Raw genomic sequence first — 19374 nt, 5'->3', positions numbered from 1 at the left:
AGCGCACTTGTCAGCGGACTCCGGGGTTTCCACATTATCTTTTCCCCTCAATGTGCTCTCCCAATAGGGAGCAACAAAGTAGGGTGTGAGATGGGAGGTGACAGTTTTCTTTCTGGTATCCACACATGTTAAAATCTGAATTAAACTTCACTGAATTTATTTACTTCTTACAACATTAAAAGATCATCCTAGACACTCTTGTACTACAATAAAGTGCTAGAGAAATGTTTCAGAGCACTGGAGTTCTAGATGCAAACATCAAATTCCACAAATGATATAGGAATTTAGTTGTGAAAGGTATGAAAATGTTTTTCAGGAGGCATGGTTTGTGGGCTTGTTTTTGTAATGATTTACAATAGTTTATTCTGTCTGAGTATTCATTCTATCAAATGCTATGCAATAGCATTATACTTACGCAAAGAAAAACTGAAAGACGAATGGTTATGAGATAATGATTCATTTTCTTTGGAATAGACTGTTAGAACAGGTTCAGCAAATGTTTTCTTAAAGAGCCAAAGAGTAAATATTTTAGACTTGCAGGCCATGTGATTCTGTAGTCAGGAAAAGCAACCACAGATTAAACATAAATAATGGGCAAGGTTTTAGTTCAATAAAACTTTATTTACATAACTGGTGGTCTGCCCACTGACCATACATAGTTTGTGGACCCCTACGTTAAAGACTCCAATCTCAGTGGGATGAATGAAATGGACCAGATAAATTTCAGGTAAATTTAGCAAATTTACCTCCCTCTTTTTAAAAAATTGTTCGCCTTTTACTTTAGAAACATCCATATTCCTGTAACTAAACATAATGACTTAAAAAAAAAAATAACTCTAGCATGCAAATTAAAACAGACATTTGGCTTTGTAATAAACGGAACGAGTTAAAAGAATCCTTGTATTTATTTTTTACACAGCACAAATGTAAGTGACACACAGTAAGTCCATCACTTCCCACAAAAGTTATAAACTGAACAACTGAGAGTCTAAATTCTCATAGTCTTCTGCAGCGCTCAGAGCTATCCACTTTATGGAATCCATTCCATAGCAGCAGAGGAGAACCTTAACTTAAAGCACCAAGTTTCCAGGCATTACTACAAATGTCTTCTTTTCATTCCCTAATACATGCAGTCAAACTGCCTATGAATAAATACCAATTCACTTTAAGCTTCAATGGAGAAGGGAAAGCTGTTGGGAAACCAACATTATTCTTAAGTCTGAAAGTGATTCTACCTCTTTACCTTGGTTTCTTCTGTAACAATTTTCACTTTTAATGTAGTTCTATTAAACACGAACATATTTTAATTTTGAACATAATCCCTTTCAAATTCATCTAACAGTTTAGGATGTTCATATTTGATTTATAAATCCGGGGGGGGGGGAGGGTGGAAACATGATCTCTAATCTAGAATATTCTGGCAATTTCTATTAAAAGTTAAATTTAGAATTTTATAGCAAAGTAATATAGCCTGTGCGTCCAAATTATAAGATTTTTAAAAGTCTTTAATTTATGTATATTAAGATACAATGTGAATCCCCATACATTTTATAGAAGTGTGATTTCATTCTCTGAAGCAGGGTTCAATGGGCATTTCTGGATCTTGCTAACATCAGCCCGATACACCCGGAGATTACTGGATCCACTAAATGGACAATGAAAACTGGTTGAGGCTGCTGCTGAATGCTTCAACGGGAATCTGATACACAGACACAGATTTCATTGTTACAGTCAATGCAACTGAAGTCTTCCTTAAAACTGTGCTCCTGATAGGCTGAAGAGAGAGTAACGGACTGTTGGTTCTTTAAGCCAAAAACGTACGGACGTGTGGTACAAAGGCTTCATTCTCTGCCCGTAGTTAGCAACTTGAGGGCCTTCTGTAGATTCTGCACCGCTGTGCCGACATCCTCATACTGCAGGGCACTGCCAGCATACTTGCAGTATTTCTGAGCTCTGGCAAAGTCCTCGGGTGTTAGACGGATATCCGCTGGAAGACAAACAGAATAATTAAGACTATCCGTAAGAATAGAAACGTATTCTGTTAGGTTCAATGCTTACATTTAAAATTATAAAAAAAGTATTTAAGGTTATATAAAAACATGAAGGCTTTTTTCAACCCCAGGGTATTTAAATAAGTTTTTTCCATGCTCTTCAAATTTTTTCTTACTCATATAAACTATACACACGCCACTACACAATAACTGATATGAAAAGGTTTTTTTCCCCCAAGTAATAAACTAGAGGCCCTTGTATTTTGGTAGATTAATTGCAAAAACAAATTATATTCTGTGTAAAATAAGGACAGTAGTTTAGGTGTTTATGTTAGAGTTGCTAAGCCTCTCTTTTCATGGAACGATACACACAGACTAAACCACTGAACCCTCATTTGAACTAGAATATAAATATAATTCTCAATGACAAAAATAAATAACATTTTTAAAAAATTACATAAGCCATTTGACTTTTATTTTAGCATGAAAATATTTTGTGTTTTTGTGCCATCCGTATATAAAACTCTAAGGTTTAACGAACATACTATCATTGAACTACAAAATTCAACACGTGAACAACTTTTACAATTTATGTCCAAAATTTATTCTTGGCAAGTTTTCCAGTTACATATATGGTTAATATGGGTAGTGCTCAACTAAATAATCTGGGTAAAAAAGAAAACCAAAATGCTAAAAACATTTCATTTAATCTAAAATTTGAATATACCTGAATATATATTTCTAAAGATGAAATTAAAAACTGACTTTATGTCTTGTCTTTTGAAATACCATTTTCTTTAGAATTTTTTATGAGGATTCTAAAAAGAAGTGATAGGAGGCTGAGGCACAGAATATAACGAGCAAATAATATATTTCAAATTCTATTTATAAGTCTGTACTTATAAACAGACTATTTTTGTTTAGTTACCTTTAATTTTGCCAAAGGTATATGTGCGTATGTTATACATATCTATACATATAGCAACTGCAGGTATCTGGACACTAAGTTCTGATCCAAATTATTGTTTTCTTTAAAATTTTCAAAAGAGTTCTGAAATAATGGATCATAAAGTTTCTAGGGCAGGGTCAGGCACCGATAAGTGCTGAAGAACTTTAATGAATGAATATGTTTCCACTTCATATTATTTCCTACATTTTAAAATGAATCAAGTTCATACAGAATTACATATTAATTTCTGACTTTAAGAGAATATAAATATACACATATCTACATATGGTAACTAGCCAGTGTGCTACATATAAATTCTTCAAATACTTGTTGAATGCTATTAAAGTTATAATGGTTAATCTTACTATTGTAAGAAAGTACACATTCCACTTTTGACAGAACTTACTTCAATTTTCTTAAGTTCCAGTCTTGCTTAAAAAGCAAAAAATACAAATCAATAAACTAATAAAATGTAATTATATATTTAAAAAAAAAGTTCTCCAGTAGTACCAAAAGTTTTAGTACTACTGAAAGTACTAAATTCTTTTAGTATTTAGTGACTTGGCATTTGTTACCACTTAAAACTTAAAAACCAATTATCCTGCAGCTCTATTTACAATTTAGTCAGGACACTTTAGGTTGTATTTCTTTCTTGAAAATACCTACTAGATTTTTCAAAGTTTTTTCTAGATATATTAAGAGGCTCTGGTCATCTAGAGCTAGACATACTATCTAGGTGTGTGAGACATCTTTGAAAACTGAGTTTACCCCACTTATCATTTTGTACTTTAACAGCCTGTCCTCTTATCTCAGGGCAATTTTTAAATATGTAGGGCATCCATCTAGAATTTACTGGACTTGCTGGAAGAAAATCCAATGCACAGAACTAATATTTTTATACCATTAGCCTTAGCACTGTTTTGCTGACATACCACTTACTTATTAATAAGATGTCTGTAGTGGCAAGAACTCTGTGACTATTTTAGTTTTTACAAACTAAACTTATATACCAATGATAAAACTATTTTAAAACACAAATATTCAGAAAATATGAATGGAAGTATTTTAACAGGAAAATGTCATTACAGATACATATGTATCTTATAAATTTGTATGAAATTATGTAACTAGCAGGTAAAATATCATTAGATAATAACCATCTTACACATTCAGATACAAAATGTAACTTACAGATTTATATAGAGATGTTAGATTTATTTTCAACAATTAAAAGAACTTAAAAAAGCCATGTCAAATAGTTACTTTTGCTATTCTGTAACACTTCAGGCTTTCCTTCATTTAACAAATATCATCTAAGAGTCTTCAATAAAACATGTCATTAAACTTTCAAATTAAAAAAAATAAAATCTGCTTAATTATGATTCTTTGAAATTAGCAGTTGAAAACTGAAGTGGAAAATACATAAGAGAACAAGTGTTCAATTTCAGTATCTGATATTATATTCCAAATTGTAAAAACTTCGTGCACCCATATAGAAGCTGTTTTTCCAATTACTAAAATTTACTAGAGGCCATAATCAGACCAGAGAGAGCATACTGTGGACCTAAAAGGTGTTTAAAGGATTAGAGAGGCTGTCTAACAGAATATCTCTTTTCTGAACTCTATGCCTAATATGTTTCCAGTGGCTTTAGGCAAGACAGTCCTCATCACAGGGCTGCTTTTCTCCTTTACAGGGCAGTACGAGAAGGCAGAAGACAGCTAGGGCTATTAGTGAAGTTCCCTATTACAGCAGAAAGAGCCTGGGTCAGCACCGGATCAAAGATAACATTTTTGGTGTAAAGAGAAAATCTCTGCACACTCAGTTGACAGGATAGAAGAATCCATTTCCAAGGTTGATTTATCTAATGTCATGACAGAGCATAGAATATTTCATTGTAAAAATTTCCAAAATGGGTCTTTAAAGACTCTTTTCTATCTAACTTGGTAATTTTAGAAATTCACGTCAGGGACTTTGGATAATCTGACCCTAGTGGACTCTATAATCCTCTGACTTGAATGGAAAGCACAGGCAGGATCATAGGGGAACCATCTGATACCCAGTAAACCTTAAGGGTAAAGACAAACCTCAGCACTAAACCCTCATATCCAGGCACTGCCAAGATATGTCACTTTAAAATGGCAACAGCAGTAATGATTTGAGGCAGAATTTGACTGCATCGGGCACTGTGCTAAATACTTTCCAGATATTCCATTGAATCTTCCAAAAAAACCTATGAGGTACGTTGTTATTCGCATTCTAATACTATATAAACAAGTTCGAAAGGGAAATGCTCTGCTTTCTGTATCTACCACCTTTCCAATCCCATTCTCTTCTCCACAGTCAGCCACAGACTCACTACAAAAATATTTAATATATTAACACACATATAATATGGGAACTAAAAGGTGATGAGTACTAAGCACTAAAGAGAAAAATGTAGCAGCAAAGGGGTTTAGGGAGTATTAGAGGTGGTGGTGAAGCTAGTGATGGTTATGAGACGACTAGTTGTAGTCTGTGCATTCTCTAGAATTCTTCTATGTACTTAAACACATATGTACATGCGGGAAGATAGAGTTTTAATTTTTTCCCCCAAACAGGGTCATACTATACAGAATGTTCTACAACTTGCTTTTTTAATTCAGTACATGGAGGAGATCTTTCATGTCAGAGTTACTATATTCTTTTTTAACATGTGCTCAGTAGTCCATAGGACAAATGGACCATAATTTTCATTATTATCAAATAATACCATAAAATTATTTTCTACTACTATGATGATGTTGAAATAAAATATCCTTGTAAACATGTTTAGTGTTCATGTCTACGTATTTCTTTAAGACAGATTCCTAAAAGTGGAACATAGCCGGGTCAAAAAATTAGTGACATAATACTGCTGCAAAAAACTTTACTAATGTATACTGCCCAGCAACAGCATGCCAAGAGTCATTCCCTAGGTCTTCACTGACACTGTAGATTATCAATCCTTTAAAATATATTTTAATTTTTGTAATTAAAAAAACATTACATTCCACGTTAGTTAGCATATAGTGCAACAACGATTTCAGGAGTAGATTCCTTAATGTCCTTAATTCCTTAATTCCTAATTCCTTCATTTAGCCCATCCCCCTCCCACCACCCCTCCAGTAACCCTGTTTGTTCTCCATATTTAAGAGCCTCTTATGTTCTGTCCCCCTCCGTTTTCATATTATTTTTGCTTCCCTTCCCTTGTGTTCATCTGTTCTGTGTCTTAAAGTCCTCATATGACTGAAGTCATGTATTTGTCTTTCTCTAATTCTGCTTAGCATAATACCCTCTAGTTCCATTCACGTTGTTGCAAATGGCAAGATTCCATTCTTTTTGATTGCCGAGTAATACTCCATTGTATATATATACCACATCTTCTTTATCCATGCATCCATAGATGGACATTTGGGCTCTTTCCATACTTTGGCTATTGTTGATAGTGCTGCTATAAACATGGGGGTTGCATGTGCCCCTTTGAAACAGCATAACCTGTATCCCTTGGATAAATACCTAGTAGTGCAATTGCTGGGTTCTAGGGTAATTCCATTTTTAATTTTTTGAGAAACCTCCATACTGTTTTCCAGAGTGGCTGCACCAGTTTTCATTCCCACCAGCAGTGCAAAAGAGATCCTCTCTCTCTGTATCCTCGCCAACATCCGTTGTTGCCTGAGTTGTTAATGTGAGCCATTCTGACAGGCGCGAGGTGGTATCTCACTGTGGTTTTGATTTGTGTTTCCCTGGTGATGAGTGATGTTTAGCATTTTTTCATGTGTCGGTTGGCCATCTGGATGTCTTCTTTGATTCATGTCTTTTGCCCATGTCTTCACTGGATTATTTGTTTTTTGGGTGTTGAGTCTGAAAAGTTCTTTATAGATTTTGGATACTAACTCTTTATCTGATATGTCATCTGCAAATTTCCCCCATTCCGTCAGTTGCCTTTTAGTTTTGCTGTTTCCTTTGCTGTACAGAACCTTTTTATTTTGATGAGGTCCCAATAGGTTATTTTTGCTTTTGTTTCCCTTGCCTCTGGAGACATGTTGAGTAAGAAGTTGCTGAGGCCAAGATCAAAGAGGTTTTTGCCTGCTTTCTCTTCGAGGATTTGATGGCTTCCTGTCTTACATTTAGGTGTTCCATCTATTTTGAGTTTATTTTTGTGCATGGTCTAAGAGAGTGGTCCAGGTTCATTCTTTGGTTTTTTGTTTTTTTTTGGTGAACTGAGTTTTAGTTATTCATCTGTAGAAGCTCTTTATATATGCTCTGGACATTAATTCTTTAAGTTTCAATTCCCTCCTGGTCTATTAGTTGCATTTTAAGAACGTAATGGGGAAGAGGGAATCTTCCGTGGTATGGAATTTATTATTTTTCATTAGTTAAGCCTGTTAAGATGCAACTAAATCAGATATGAGAACTGGGAGACAGAATCTAATATATATTTTTTCCTGATAACCAACTGTTGTAACATCACTTGCAACATTGCTCCAAATGCCACCTTTATCATTAATTTCCATACTGGGTGGCCTGGTTTCCAGATTCCCTACTGTGTCATTGATCTATCTTTTTCAGATATTTTCACAGCAGATTTTAGACAGAGCTTTTAAAATTGAGGGGGATTAGGGGCGCCTGGGTGGCTCAGTCGGTTAAGTGTCCAACTTCGGCTCAGGTCACGATCTCACGGTCCGTGAGTTCGAGCCCCGCGTCGGGCTCTGGGCTGACTGCTCAGAGCCTGGAGCCTGTTTCAGATTCTGTGTCTCCCTCTCTCTGTGACCCTCCCCCGTTCATGCTGTCTCTCTCTGTCTCAAAAATAAATAAACGTTTAAAAAAAAAATTAAAAAAAAAAATAAATAAAATTGAGGGGGATTATAGAGGGGAGTCTGGAAACCAAATTTAACAGAGGAATATGGTATTCATTGGGCAGGTGATATGTTTTCCATTATGTTGTTGGGTAATCTGCCAGTTTATTAAAGGTTCTTTTTTGTTTTTATTTTCAATTACAGTCAGTTCTCTTTTCGGATAATCTAATAATTTAATGTAGTAGATAAGGAAGACCATAATCATAACATATGGTAATTCTGAAGTAAAGTCATCTAGTATAAGCTTTCATGATAGCTTTGGCTATATGTTTGTGCCACGATATCCAGCATTATGCAAAAAAAGGAACTGTAAAACTAAAAAAAAAAGGGAATGCCTTCAAAGTTGGGTATTTTGGATAATATGAAATAATCTTGGCTCACTGGAGAATCTAGTGAACACAGCCATTCAAAGAAATGTGTTTCAAATTACCTAGGCATTCAAATATACAACACTCTTAAGGTAAAATTACCAAACAACGCCCAAAGCAGGAGATACAATATATCACAAAAACAGCTGACTTACCCTGGGACACTGTACTGAAAAGTGCAGGATCAATAGCCGGAACAGTCTGGGGAGTAGGCTGGATAGTATTACTTGTTACACCTGCAAATCAGAAAAGCACAAATGGGCATTACAGTTATACCTCTTAATTATACACTAGGAAAGCGTATAGAGGATCATGAAGGAATTTCATTTCTTAGTATTTTGGAACCTTATTGAATTATAATTTGACACACTTATTTGATGTTGGAAGCTGCAATGGAAAACATGCAGGAAAATATATTTTGAGTGCTTACATACGTATTTAACGCAAATGGTAATATGTCTGCATACTATACTATTTTGTACATTTTTCACTTAATATATTTTCGCAATTTACCTTATTAATTTACATGGGTACATAAGTGTTCCATTTCATGTATGAGCCACAATTTATAAAGCAGTCCTTTACTGATGGACATGTAGGTTGCTTTCATTCTTTTGCTACTATAGATAACACTACAGTGAATATTCTTATACACTGTGTACATATACATATGTACAATGTGTATGAATTTATTTATAGGAAAAATTTAAAGAAGTGTAACTGCAAAGTCAGGTTTTAATTTTAAACTGACCAATTTAATGACTATCTTTTGCTTGATTTTGATAATTGCTAACCAAATATATTAAACTATCCACATCTGACATAATTGTTCCCATAAAACTTGTTAACCTTTAAAGGCACATAATAAATAACATTAACAAAAAAAAGGGAATGCAACCTTTGGGAGGGATCTTCAAGACGACCTAATCAAGTGTAGTGTTTTGATGTATCTAAAGCATAGAGACATGACTATATATTTTTCATATTGATGTTAAAAAAACATGAGCAGATCAATCTAGATATCATTGACATTCCTTGCTAAATAATTTGTGTTTCTATCTAAATTAAGTTCTCCAAACAAATCCCTTTCTCTATGGAGAAGAAATATTTTTATTAATCAGCATCTTGCTATTTAAAAATTTTTAAAAATGTTTATTTATTTTTGAGAGAGAGAGAGTGAGCGAGAACGAGTGGGTGAGGGAGAGAGAGAGGGAGACACAGAATTCGAAGCAGGCTCCAGGCTCTGCGCTGTCTGCATAGAGCCCGTTGCGAGGTTCAAACCCACAGACCTCGAGATCATGACCTGAGCCAAACACTTAACCTGGACACTTAACCAACTGAGCCACCCAGATGCCCCAATCAGCATCTTGTTATTAAATTTTAAATGCTTATTTGTACATCTTCACATGACTAATTAGACAATATTAATTAACAAGAACAAAACAGAATTTGCACAGAAATTTAGTTATGTAGTAAAATTTTATTTAAGCAATACTAAAAAAAATTATTTGGTGTGTATTTTATTAAGAACTTGTGGTCACAGTCGTTCAACCAAGACTTGAACTGACAACACAGGCTGTTCAGCGCCTCACGCAGCAGTAAGAAGATACTGCCTCCATTTGTCCTGATGCATGAGCCAAGGGGTGTCCTTTGGCAGCCATCATGACATGTTCCCAGGGGGACCTAGTGTACAGGCCCAACACAAGCTCATAAATACTTGTTTTGTTTTTTTACATTTTATATATTTTTGATAGTGAGAGAGACAGACAGACAGACAGAGCACAAGTGGGGGAGAGGCAGAGAGAGAGGGAGACACAATCCAAAGCAGGCTCCAGGCTCTGAGCTGTCGGCACAGAGACCGACACAGGGCTCAAACTCACAGACCGTGAGATCATGACCTGAGCCGAAGTCAGGCGCTTAACTGACTGAGCCACCCAGGCGCCCCTCATAAATACTTGGTAAATTTGTAAAAATAGCTTGTGGTTTATGTTACTTTTTTTTCGAGATGCCCAAATCTATTTTTCTTTCTTTCTTTCTTTTGGGATTTGGAAAGGTCTCGTTTGTCAATTCATAAATGGATCACAGCCCCCAAGACTGCAATATGCTGGAGTGATGTGACCATAAAAACATTCCTGGGGAAAGCAGAACTGTGTTGGAAATTTCCTTCCTTCTGTTATTTAACAAAAAGAGGTATTAACAAGTAACTTCTGGTTAATTTTTAAGTAGATGGTTACATAGCTTATTAAATGGCATTAATATACATTCAAGAATTAAACATTAAAAAATGTCTAATTAAGTATTGAATTGTTCTACTGCCTACATGATGTGGGGATTCTGAAAAGGGAGAAATAATAGGTGGTTAGAAAACTAGAAGATTATCCAAAAAGTATAACCCTAAAGAGTAACATTTGGAGAGGCAAAGAAAAGACATGCTATCTACAAGGAACACTGTAAGCAGAGGTAAGAAAATGGGAGGATTGGGTTGAGTAAAACCTCAGTATAATCACGGAAAATAGCATTGATTGAAATGGTTAGGACAAAATATTAACAACTTTGAAAGCTGTATAGGAGAACTCAAATGCAGTGCTGATACTTAAAAGAACAACAATAAAAGCGCTAAGTTTTTGATCTCTGTATGTGCTGAGCTACATTTATCATCAAAAGGCTAGCATTAATTATAAGACAGTTCTAATATTTAATCTATTTAGATTTATTACTGAGCTCTTCTTCCTGAGCACTGACAGGCTGTGTAAAGCGTATGTTTCAAGAGAAAGGAAAAACCATCTGCTCCATCACCTACTTCTGATAGTCCACAGTGGTTAAATACAAGAGGCAAACACTCCCCCTGCTTAAACAAACGTTATCGCTGCCCTCCTTGCACCTCGGTGCGTTTTTGTGGAAGAACTAAAAACCGTATATTAGTACATACTATTCTTTTCAGCTATCTTAAGGATTTCCCTTTGATAAAAGTGCATCCTGGATCTTTATATGAGGGAAAGTAAATCAATCTTAAAGTGAGTAAGAGGGGAAACATCTGCTATATTTATAAACTAGAAATGTTATTTCATTTGCTATTAGGCAACTGTGGACTTTTTTTTTTTTTTAACTGTTTTAAATATAATAGAAAAAAAAATCTGCCCGCTAAGAGGAGATTCCAAAATCTTAAACCAGTATTAAGGGGTAAATTACTATATGGGAAAAGTAGATTTTGATTTAACAGGGTTTTAGTTCCTTGGAGGAAGAGACAGAAAGGAGGTGCCAAAAACAAAATCAGAAAGACACGGGTTCAGTTTCTAGTTCTGTCACTAACAGGTATGCCTGTACATTTGTTTTCATGGGACAATTGCTTAATTTCTTTACAGTATGTAAATAAGAGACAACAATTTCTAATATAGTTGCTGTAAGAATTAACTTATAAAATAGCTATGGCAATTATTTAAATGCTAAGTCTATTTAGAGTGTATATAAAGTAACACAAGAGAACCTCAACCTAAATAAGTTCCAAGGCTTTTGGTTTTATGTGCTCACTCTGAGGAACAAAAGAGAAAACATAAAATAAAATAAATAAGGTTTATGCCAGTTAACTGGATCAAAATTAACTGCTTATGCCAGAAAACTTCCTAACAGAAAACTACCTCGATATCTATGTTTACGTATGTCATGGATATTCTAAGCAGGAGATATTGTTAGTCTGAACGTATGAAACTACTAATATTTGATCACTTTTGTTGTACCAAACCTAATTCAGCCTTCCTACTAGAAATATGCTTTCCCTCTTCTATATATGTACTGTAGAACTATATATTAAATATACAAATATATGCCTATACAGAATTCTGCCCAAAGATATTTTGTCTAAACCAACACCCCTTGTGCAACTTTTTTTAAGGTCAATATCCTACCCCCAAAGGTGACACTTCCCTTGATTCACAAAATGGTTTTAAGTGTTCATTAGCATGCTGCTAAATACCCTGTCTTTGGCACAGAAATAGGAAGGAAGCGAAAAAAAAAAAAAAAAAAAAAGGAAAAGGAAACTAATTTGCTGAACACTGATTTTGTGTTAGGCATAGTAGTAGTGAATTTTCAACCTTTTTCCCCTTTAATAATTAAAATCAGTATGAGAGTATGGTTAATTTCATTTTAGAAAGAGGCAAAACCTAGGTTAGGAGAAGCTGTATAACAGTTGAGTCTGTGCTTTAGCAAGGGGTAGGCACTAATAACCAATACAATTTGACTTCAAAATGCATTTTATTTTCTAAAACTGGTGTGTCTGAGGCTCCTGGTTAGTGTTTAAATTCAGTAGTATAATTAGAATAGTATTAACCTAAAGCAAATACATAGAAGTAGTTGGTGGTGTTGCTTATGTTGTTCTACCCGAAAATATTGAGTATTTCTAAAAGAAAAGAAAATATTTATAATTCTGTTCCATGATACTTACAGAACAAACTCAAATTGGTGTGCTATTAAAGTCATCATACAGACCATAAAACAAAGTCAGATTAAAATATGCAGAATGGTGACACAAAAGAGGTCAGTGTTAAAATGACCACATTCATCAATATTCTTCAAGACAAAAATGACAGCAATATTTGCAGGTAATATAAAACTAAAAGTTTTAAAGGTTTTCTTTTTGTTTGTTTGTTTCTTTTATTTATCTGAGAGAGACAGAGGCTCAGGGAGGGGTGGGGACAGAGGATCTGAAGCAGGAAATCCTGACCTGAGCCAAAGTCGGACACTTAACTGACTGAGCCACCAGGTGCCCCTAAAGCTAAAAAAGTTTTAAAATAGGAGGAAAGAAACTAACAATAACTGGCACTACAATGGTCAAGTAGAACACTTTTAGACAGTGGTCAACTCATGCAAAATAACCTAGAATGGTTTGGGTAAACTGAGGCTGAAAATTTAAAAGTCAATGAAGTAATGATGTGTTATTAATGGGGCTCAAAGGATGACTTTCCTATCGATCAAATATTCTGAAATGTTTGGGGGCGCCTGGGTGGCTCAGTTGGTTAAAGCGTCTGACCCTTGATCTCAGCTCAGGTCATGATCTCACGGTTCATCTGTGGGACTGAGTCCCATGTCAGGCTCTGTGCTGACAGCAGGGAATCTCTCTCTGCCCCTCCCTTGCTCACACGCATGCTACCAAAAAATAAATAAACATTAAAAAATATATTTTGAAATGTTTGTACAGTTTACTACCATAGATTATGCGGAGATAAAAGAAATATTGTAAGAATAATTTTTGGAAAAAAATCAAGATATTAAATTATGGTTTTAAATGCCCTTCTATTTGAAAAGTAAGGGTGATCTTTTGTCAACAATGCAAGTACATGTCTGCAATTTTTAAAAGTATCTTTCATTTACTGACATTGACATTACTAGAGACTAGTGTTGTCAGATCTCTTCCATGAAAGCACAGACCTATGATACTGATTTATTCAAGGATAGTAGTTATCACTTCCCTTTTTTTCCTTTAGTCAACTGTTTGTAATATTAAAGGAAACAACCCAAATCCCCTGTTTTCAGTTGTCTGTGATTCCACTGCTATTGAGATTCTGTGCCTCAGTGCCTGCTCCCTCCATCAATAATGTCTATGTTGAGGGCAGAGGTCAGGTCCTAAGGAAATAAAGCAAGAAAAATGAAATCTTGCTCATACAGTGGGACGCTGACCAACACTTCCTGTAATAGACCAGCTCACCTCACTGCTAATCCTGAACAACACTAAAGGGCAAAAAAAGGGAGAGGAAAAAAAGAAAATATGACTCATGAAAAGCACAGAAGTTCTTAGTAATAAAATATGCAAAGTTAATAGTAACATATGTAAACGTTTTATCATTTCTCAAAAGAAAAGACAATTACTATTAAAACTTCAACAAAAAGGATTTAACATTTTTTGTGGGTTCAAATAGAATTTAAAGATCTTGCCATGTTTTATGACCATCACTATGAGGCATAAACACGAGGAAAAGTGCGGTTCTTGTTTATGAAAGGAAGAGTTCAAAACTGGTTAACTTGAACTTCCTACCTGCGCTGGAAGGCACTTCCGCTGGCGTGTTGGCTGGAGCGTGTGCACCGGGGGGGATCTGGATTCCCGTGAAGCTGCTGGACGGCACGCTGCCTGGGTCGTAAGCTGAGGATGAAGGCCGGGGTGGCTGGGTAGGCAGGGGTGTGGCCCCGGCATCTTCATTTTCTTCAACATCTATCATATAATATATATGTAAAGCGAAATTAGGTATTTTGAAGTAAACACGCCAAATATTCTTATCTCGCTATACAGATAAGACAGACCTTCAAAGGCAATTCTCTTTAATGCAGTCGATAAGCAGGCTTTATCTCTTAAAATACTAGTTTTAACTGTTTTCTTTTTTTGAAACACTTAATTGTGCCTGACAATATGATTGTCACTTCTTTCAAGTTAAGACTTTTTACAATTATATAAAATCTTTGCATATAGTATATTTTTCTTAAAAATCAGTTTTCTTTAAACTCACGAAAAACAGGGTATTTTTGGCAAAACATGTCACATTTAATGCTATCCGTAAGAACTTTATTTTTCTGACAGCAGCCTTTTACTCAGCATTTGTTGTTTACACTAGCTATAAAATGATTACCTGTGTGTTTGTTGTTCAAGTATTAGGTTCATCAACAAAAACAAAGAAAATGAAATTTCACATTGAGCTACCTGCACAGAAAGGAGTAGTAAGAGACTTGTGTTGAGAAGTTTTGAGGTACAGACTTAAAATATACTATATTATTAGCTGAATTTGATAACTACCTTGGGAAAGTTAAATATTGACAGTCTATTTAAAAATTACAATTAGTGGGGCGCTTGGATGGCTGAGTCAGTTAAGCGGCTGACTTTGGCTCAGGTCATGATCTCATGGTTCATGGGTTTGAGCCCCATATCAGGCTCTCTCTGCTGTCAGCACAGAGCCTGCTTCAGATCCTCTGTGTCCCTCTCTTTCTGCCCCCCCCCCACTGCTCATGCTCTCTCCCTCTTTCAAAAATAAACAAACATCAAAAAAAAAAAAAAAAAAAGAAAAGAAAAAAAATGACAATTAGCCACTTTTGGGAATCTTAGTAATTTGAAATGCAAACTAGAGCAACAGATTTCTGAAATCAATTTATTTCCTATCAACTTTTTAAATAACATTTTTGTCTGATCATAGCCACATTATATATCCAATGCAGATAATTTTAAGCAACCAAAAAACTCTACCTACTCTGAAATATATGTTACTAAGTAACCGTGTACATGTATTTATATTTTATATACACTAAAATAATTTTCTCTTCTATTAGAGAACTGTAACATTAATTCATCCTAAATGAAAGATAGGAAGGAACCTCTCAGTCCAATGTTTAAAGGCACTAGAAAGTGACTAAAAGCTGGAAGAAACCAGGGTGAAGATGGCCCCCAGGAGAAGAAATCTCACCAGGCAAGGTTTGCTTTCATGTGGCTTTTCACCTGCAGCACTCAACAGTCTGAGCAAAAGAAAGAACTGGACAGAAGTGAGCCTTGAAATATGTGTATGAACCCCAACTAAATGCTGTAGGACCCTGAATTATGCACGCACAGTCCAGAGAGATTCTTGAGGGTCCTGGTAAAGGCAACAGCCTTAAAGGTGAAAGACGGACGGTGTTCGAGTTCAGGCAAGTTAACTGCCATTAGAACAGTAAGCAAGAACTTGCAGGGGAAGATAACAAAATGCAAAGGAGCTACAAGAGGGGATCAGCAATAAAAATTAATAGAAATATGGGTGGGAGGGAGGAAGAAAATGTGACCAGAGTCAGGAGAAAAAGAGAGTCTATAGAAATAGACCACAAAGACCCAGATACCAAAATTAGTAAAATAAATAAATAAATAAACACATAAATAAATAATCACTTTAAAGCAGGTATTATAAATATGTTCAGAATCACAGAAAAAAATATAGTCATAATGAAAGAAGAAAAACTCACCAGAGAAAAGAAACTGTAAGAGGGACAAAAACAGGACTAACAGAAAACAAATGGTAAAAATAATAGGCTTAAATCTAGCTATAGAAATAATTACATTAAATGGACCAAATATTATTTTGAAGGCTGATGTTGGCCGATACAAAATACAACAACAAAAAACAAACAAACAAACAAAAAAGGGGCGCCTGGGTGGCTCAGTCAGTTAAGTGCCTGACTTCTTGGGTTCAGCTCAGGTCATGATCTCACGGTTTGTGAGTTTGAGCCCTGAGTCGTGCTCTGCACTATCAGCATGGAGTCCACTCTGGATTCTCTCTCTCCCTCTTTCTCTCCCCCTTCCCTTCTTGCTCTCTCTCTCAAAATAAATAACTTTTTTAAAAAATGAAAAACAAACCCTATATGCTTTAAGACTCAGATATGTTTATACTAAAATGATAGATATACTATGTAAATACCAAGTAAAAGCTGAAATGGCTAAATCCAATAATAGACACAATAGGATTCATTTCAAGGAATACTAGTAGAGATACAAGGAGATGTTTCATAATGATAAAAAGGTGAAGTCATTAAAAAAAAAATCAAACAATTATAAAGGTGTATGTGCCTAATAAAAATGAAACGAAACCTGACAGAACTAGTAAAATCCTCACAGTTGAAACTTTAATATGCTTCTATGACTCACATTCATGGGACACCACACAAATAAATGCAGAATATTTTCTTTTCAAATGCAAGTAGCATATTCACCAAGACAGATCATATTTTGTACCATGAAATAAATCTTAGTAAACTCTGATATATTGAAATCTTGCAAAGTATGTTCCCTGACCAAAGAGAATTGAACTAGAAATCAAAAAGAAAAGTCCCAAATATTTTTAAATTATACAACATATTTCTAAATAATCCATCTCTCAAAGAACAAAGGAAATAAATATTTTGAATTAAATGATATCAAAATTTGTGAGATGTCATTAAATCAGTCCCCACAGGGAAGATAAATGATGCTTTAAGTGCTTTTTCCAATAAAGAAGAAAAGCTTAAAATAAAAAGTCTACATTTTCTCTTAAAAAGCTACAAAATCAAAACTAAAAGAAAATTAAATCTCAAGTACAAAGAAGGAAAAAATAATATAAAAACAAACATAAAGGAAATAGAAAATAAAGATATTAGAACAATTAAAAAAACTGAAAAATAACCAGATTAGAAAAAGGACAGAGAAATGGATAATATAAATATTAGTAATTAAAGAGGCACTATCAATACACATTCTTCAGATATTAAAAGGATAATGAGGAAAGAAAGGAAATATAAAGTCAATGATTTACACAATCTAAGGGAAATGTCATTATCCTTTCAATGTCTGTATGATTATCATCATTATGAAAAATACAGACACAAACTACCAAGACTTACCCAAGAAGAAATGATCTGAATAGTTTGGTATCTATTGAAGAAATTGAACTCACAGCAAAAAAACTTTCTATAAAGAAAATGCCTAGCCTAGATAAAGTGGCAAATTCTATCAAACATTTAAGTAAGAGATAATATCTATCTTATCCAAACACATTCAGGAAACAGGAATAGGAATCACTGTCAACTTATTTATGAGGCTGGTCTAACTCTGATAGCACACCTCATAAATGTGAACACATATACAAAGATCCTTAGTGTGAGAACCAAACCTGGCTATATATTGTAAAGACATTACACATCATGACCAAATGGTGTTTACCAAGGAGTGCAGAATTGATTTATCATTTGAAAATCAATCAATGTCATTCATATTGACAGAATAAAGAAAGAAAAACCATATGATAATTCAATAAATGCATAAAAAGCACTTGATAAAGTTTAACCTTCCTTTAAAACAAAAGTTTTCAGTTCCCTGGAAGTGGGGCTTGGGGGGGGGGGGGGGAGGGGACTCCTTAGATGAGACGGGCCGTAAACAAAACAAAACCACACACATAAATATCATTGCTGGTGCAACAGACAAGAAAAAGAAAGAAAAGACATAAAGATTGGAAAGAAAGAAGCAAAACTGTCTCTCCTTACAGATAACATTACCTACACAGAAACTCTCAAGGAATCTACAAAGCAACCACAACTAACAAGTAAATTTAGCAAGGTTGTACGATACAACATTATACAAAAATCAACTGTATTTCATATTAGAAGTAAACAAGGGAATGAAAAAACACATTTCTTGGAAATTAACAAAAGAGGTTCAAAATCTATACTCTGAAAAATACAAAATACTGTTGATAAAAATTAATGCAGGCTTAATAAATGGAAAAATGTATCATATTCGTACAATTAAAGACTCAGCTTTGTTAAGGTATACATTCACTCTAAATTGATGTATAAATTCAATGTAATATCACTCCTAATTCCAGTAGGTTTTTTTTTTCTTAACAGAAACTGAAAAAACCTACTTTAAACTTTATGTGGAAACTCAAAGGACACAGAACAGCTAAGAACATGTGGATAAAGGAGATACCAGAACAGGGGGATGACTTCTGCCAGCTGACCTCAAGATTTACTGTAAAAAGATGGAAGGCAGTGTGCTATTAGTATAGACAAAAAAATATACCAATGTAACCAAACAGAGTCCAGAAATAGAATCACACAATTAACTGAATTTCTGACAATGTGTAACAACTGGTGATGAAATAATAGGATACCCTTATGGGGGAAAGAATCCTGAATCCCTACCTCACACCACGTGCACAAAAAAATTTAAGGTCTCTCACAAGCCTAAAAGTAAAAATGCAAACTACAAATCTTCATGATTAAATATATATAAAAGAATTTTTGAGGTAGAAAAAAAGACTGGGCAGGACACAAGAAATAGCCATAAATTTTCTAAAATTATAAATTATACTTATCAGTATTAAAGATTCTTGTACTTAAAAGATAATTAAAAGAACAAGGTAAGCAACAGACTGGGAGTCAATATTGGTAAAACATGTATGTGACAAAGGACTTATGTTCATAATTTATAAAAAAAATCAATACTAGAATGACAGATACTCCATTAAAAATAGGCAAGTATACTAATGTTCATAGCATTATTCACAACAACCAAAATGTGGAAACAATCACAATGTACACCACTAGATGAATAAATACAATGTGTACATGCATACAATGGGATATTATTCAGCCTTTGGAATGAAATTCTAAAACATCCTATAACATGGATGAACCTTGGGGTGCCTGGAGGCTCAGTCAG

General features: G+C 34.6%; 1 protein-coding gene across 1 annotated transcript in view; it reads right to left on the bottom strand.

Moving 5' to 3' along the window:
• Positions 1-888: 888 nt before the first annotated feature.
• Positions 889-19374, bottom strand: part of VTA1 (vesicle trafficking 1) — a 69654-nt gene continuing 51168 nt past the window's right edge. The window contains exons 6-8 of the mRNA XM_058735475.1: positions 14209-14382; positions 8339-8419; positions 889-1987 (exon numbers count right to left, since the gene is read on the bottom strand). Of these exons, the coding sequence (XP_058591458.1) occupies positions 1842-1987; positions 8339-8419; positions 14209-14382 (401 nt within the window). The 3' untranslated portion in view covers positions 889-1841. The remainder of the gene's footprint in view (positions 1988-8338; positions 8420-14208; positions 14383-19374) is intronic.

This window comes from Neofelis nebulosa, chromosome 6, assembly GCF_028018385.1.
Source record: "Neofelis nebulosa isolate mNeoNeb1 chromosome 6, mNeoNeb1.pri, whole genome shotgun sequence".
NCBI lineage: Eukaryota > Metazoa > Chordata > Mammalia > Carnivora > Felidae > Neofelis > Neofelis nebulosa.
The sequence above is the reverse complement of the archived record's forward strand: the minus strand, read 5'-3'. Positions and strand labels throughout refer to the sequence as shown.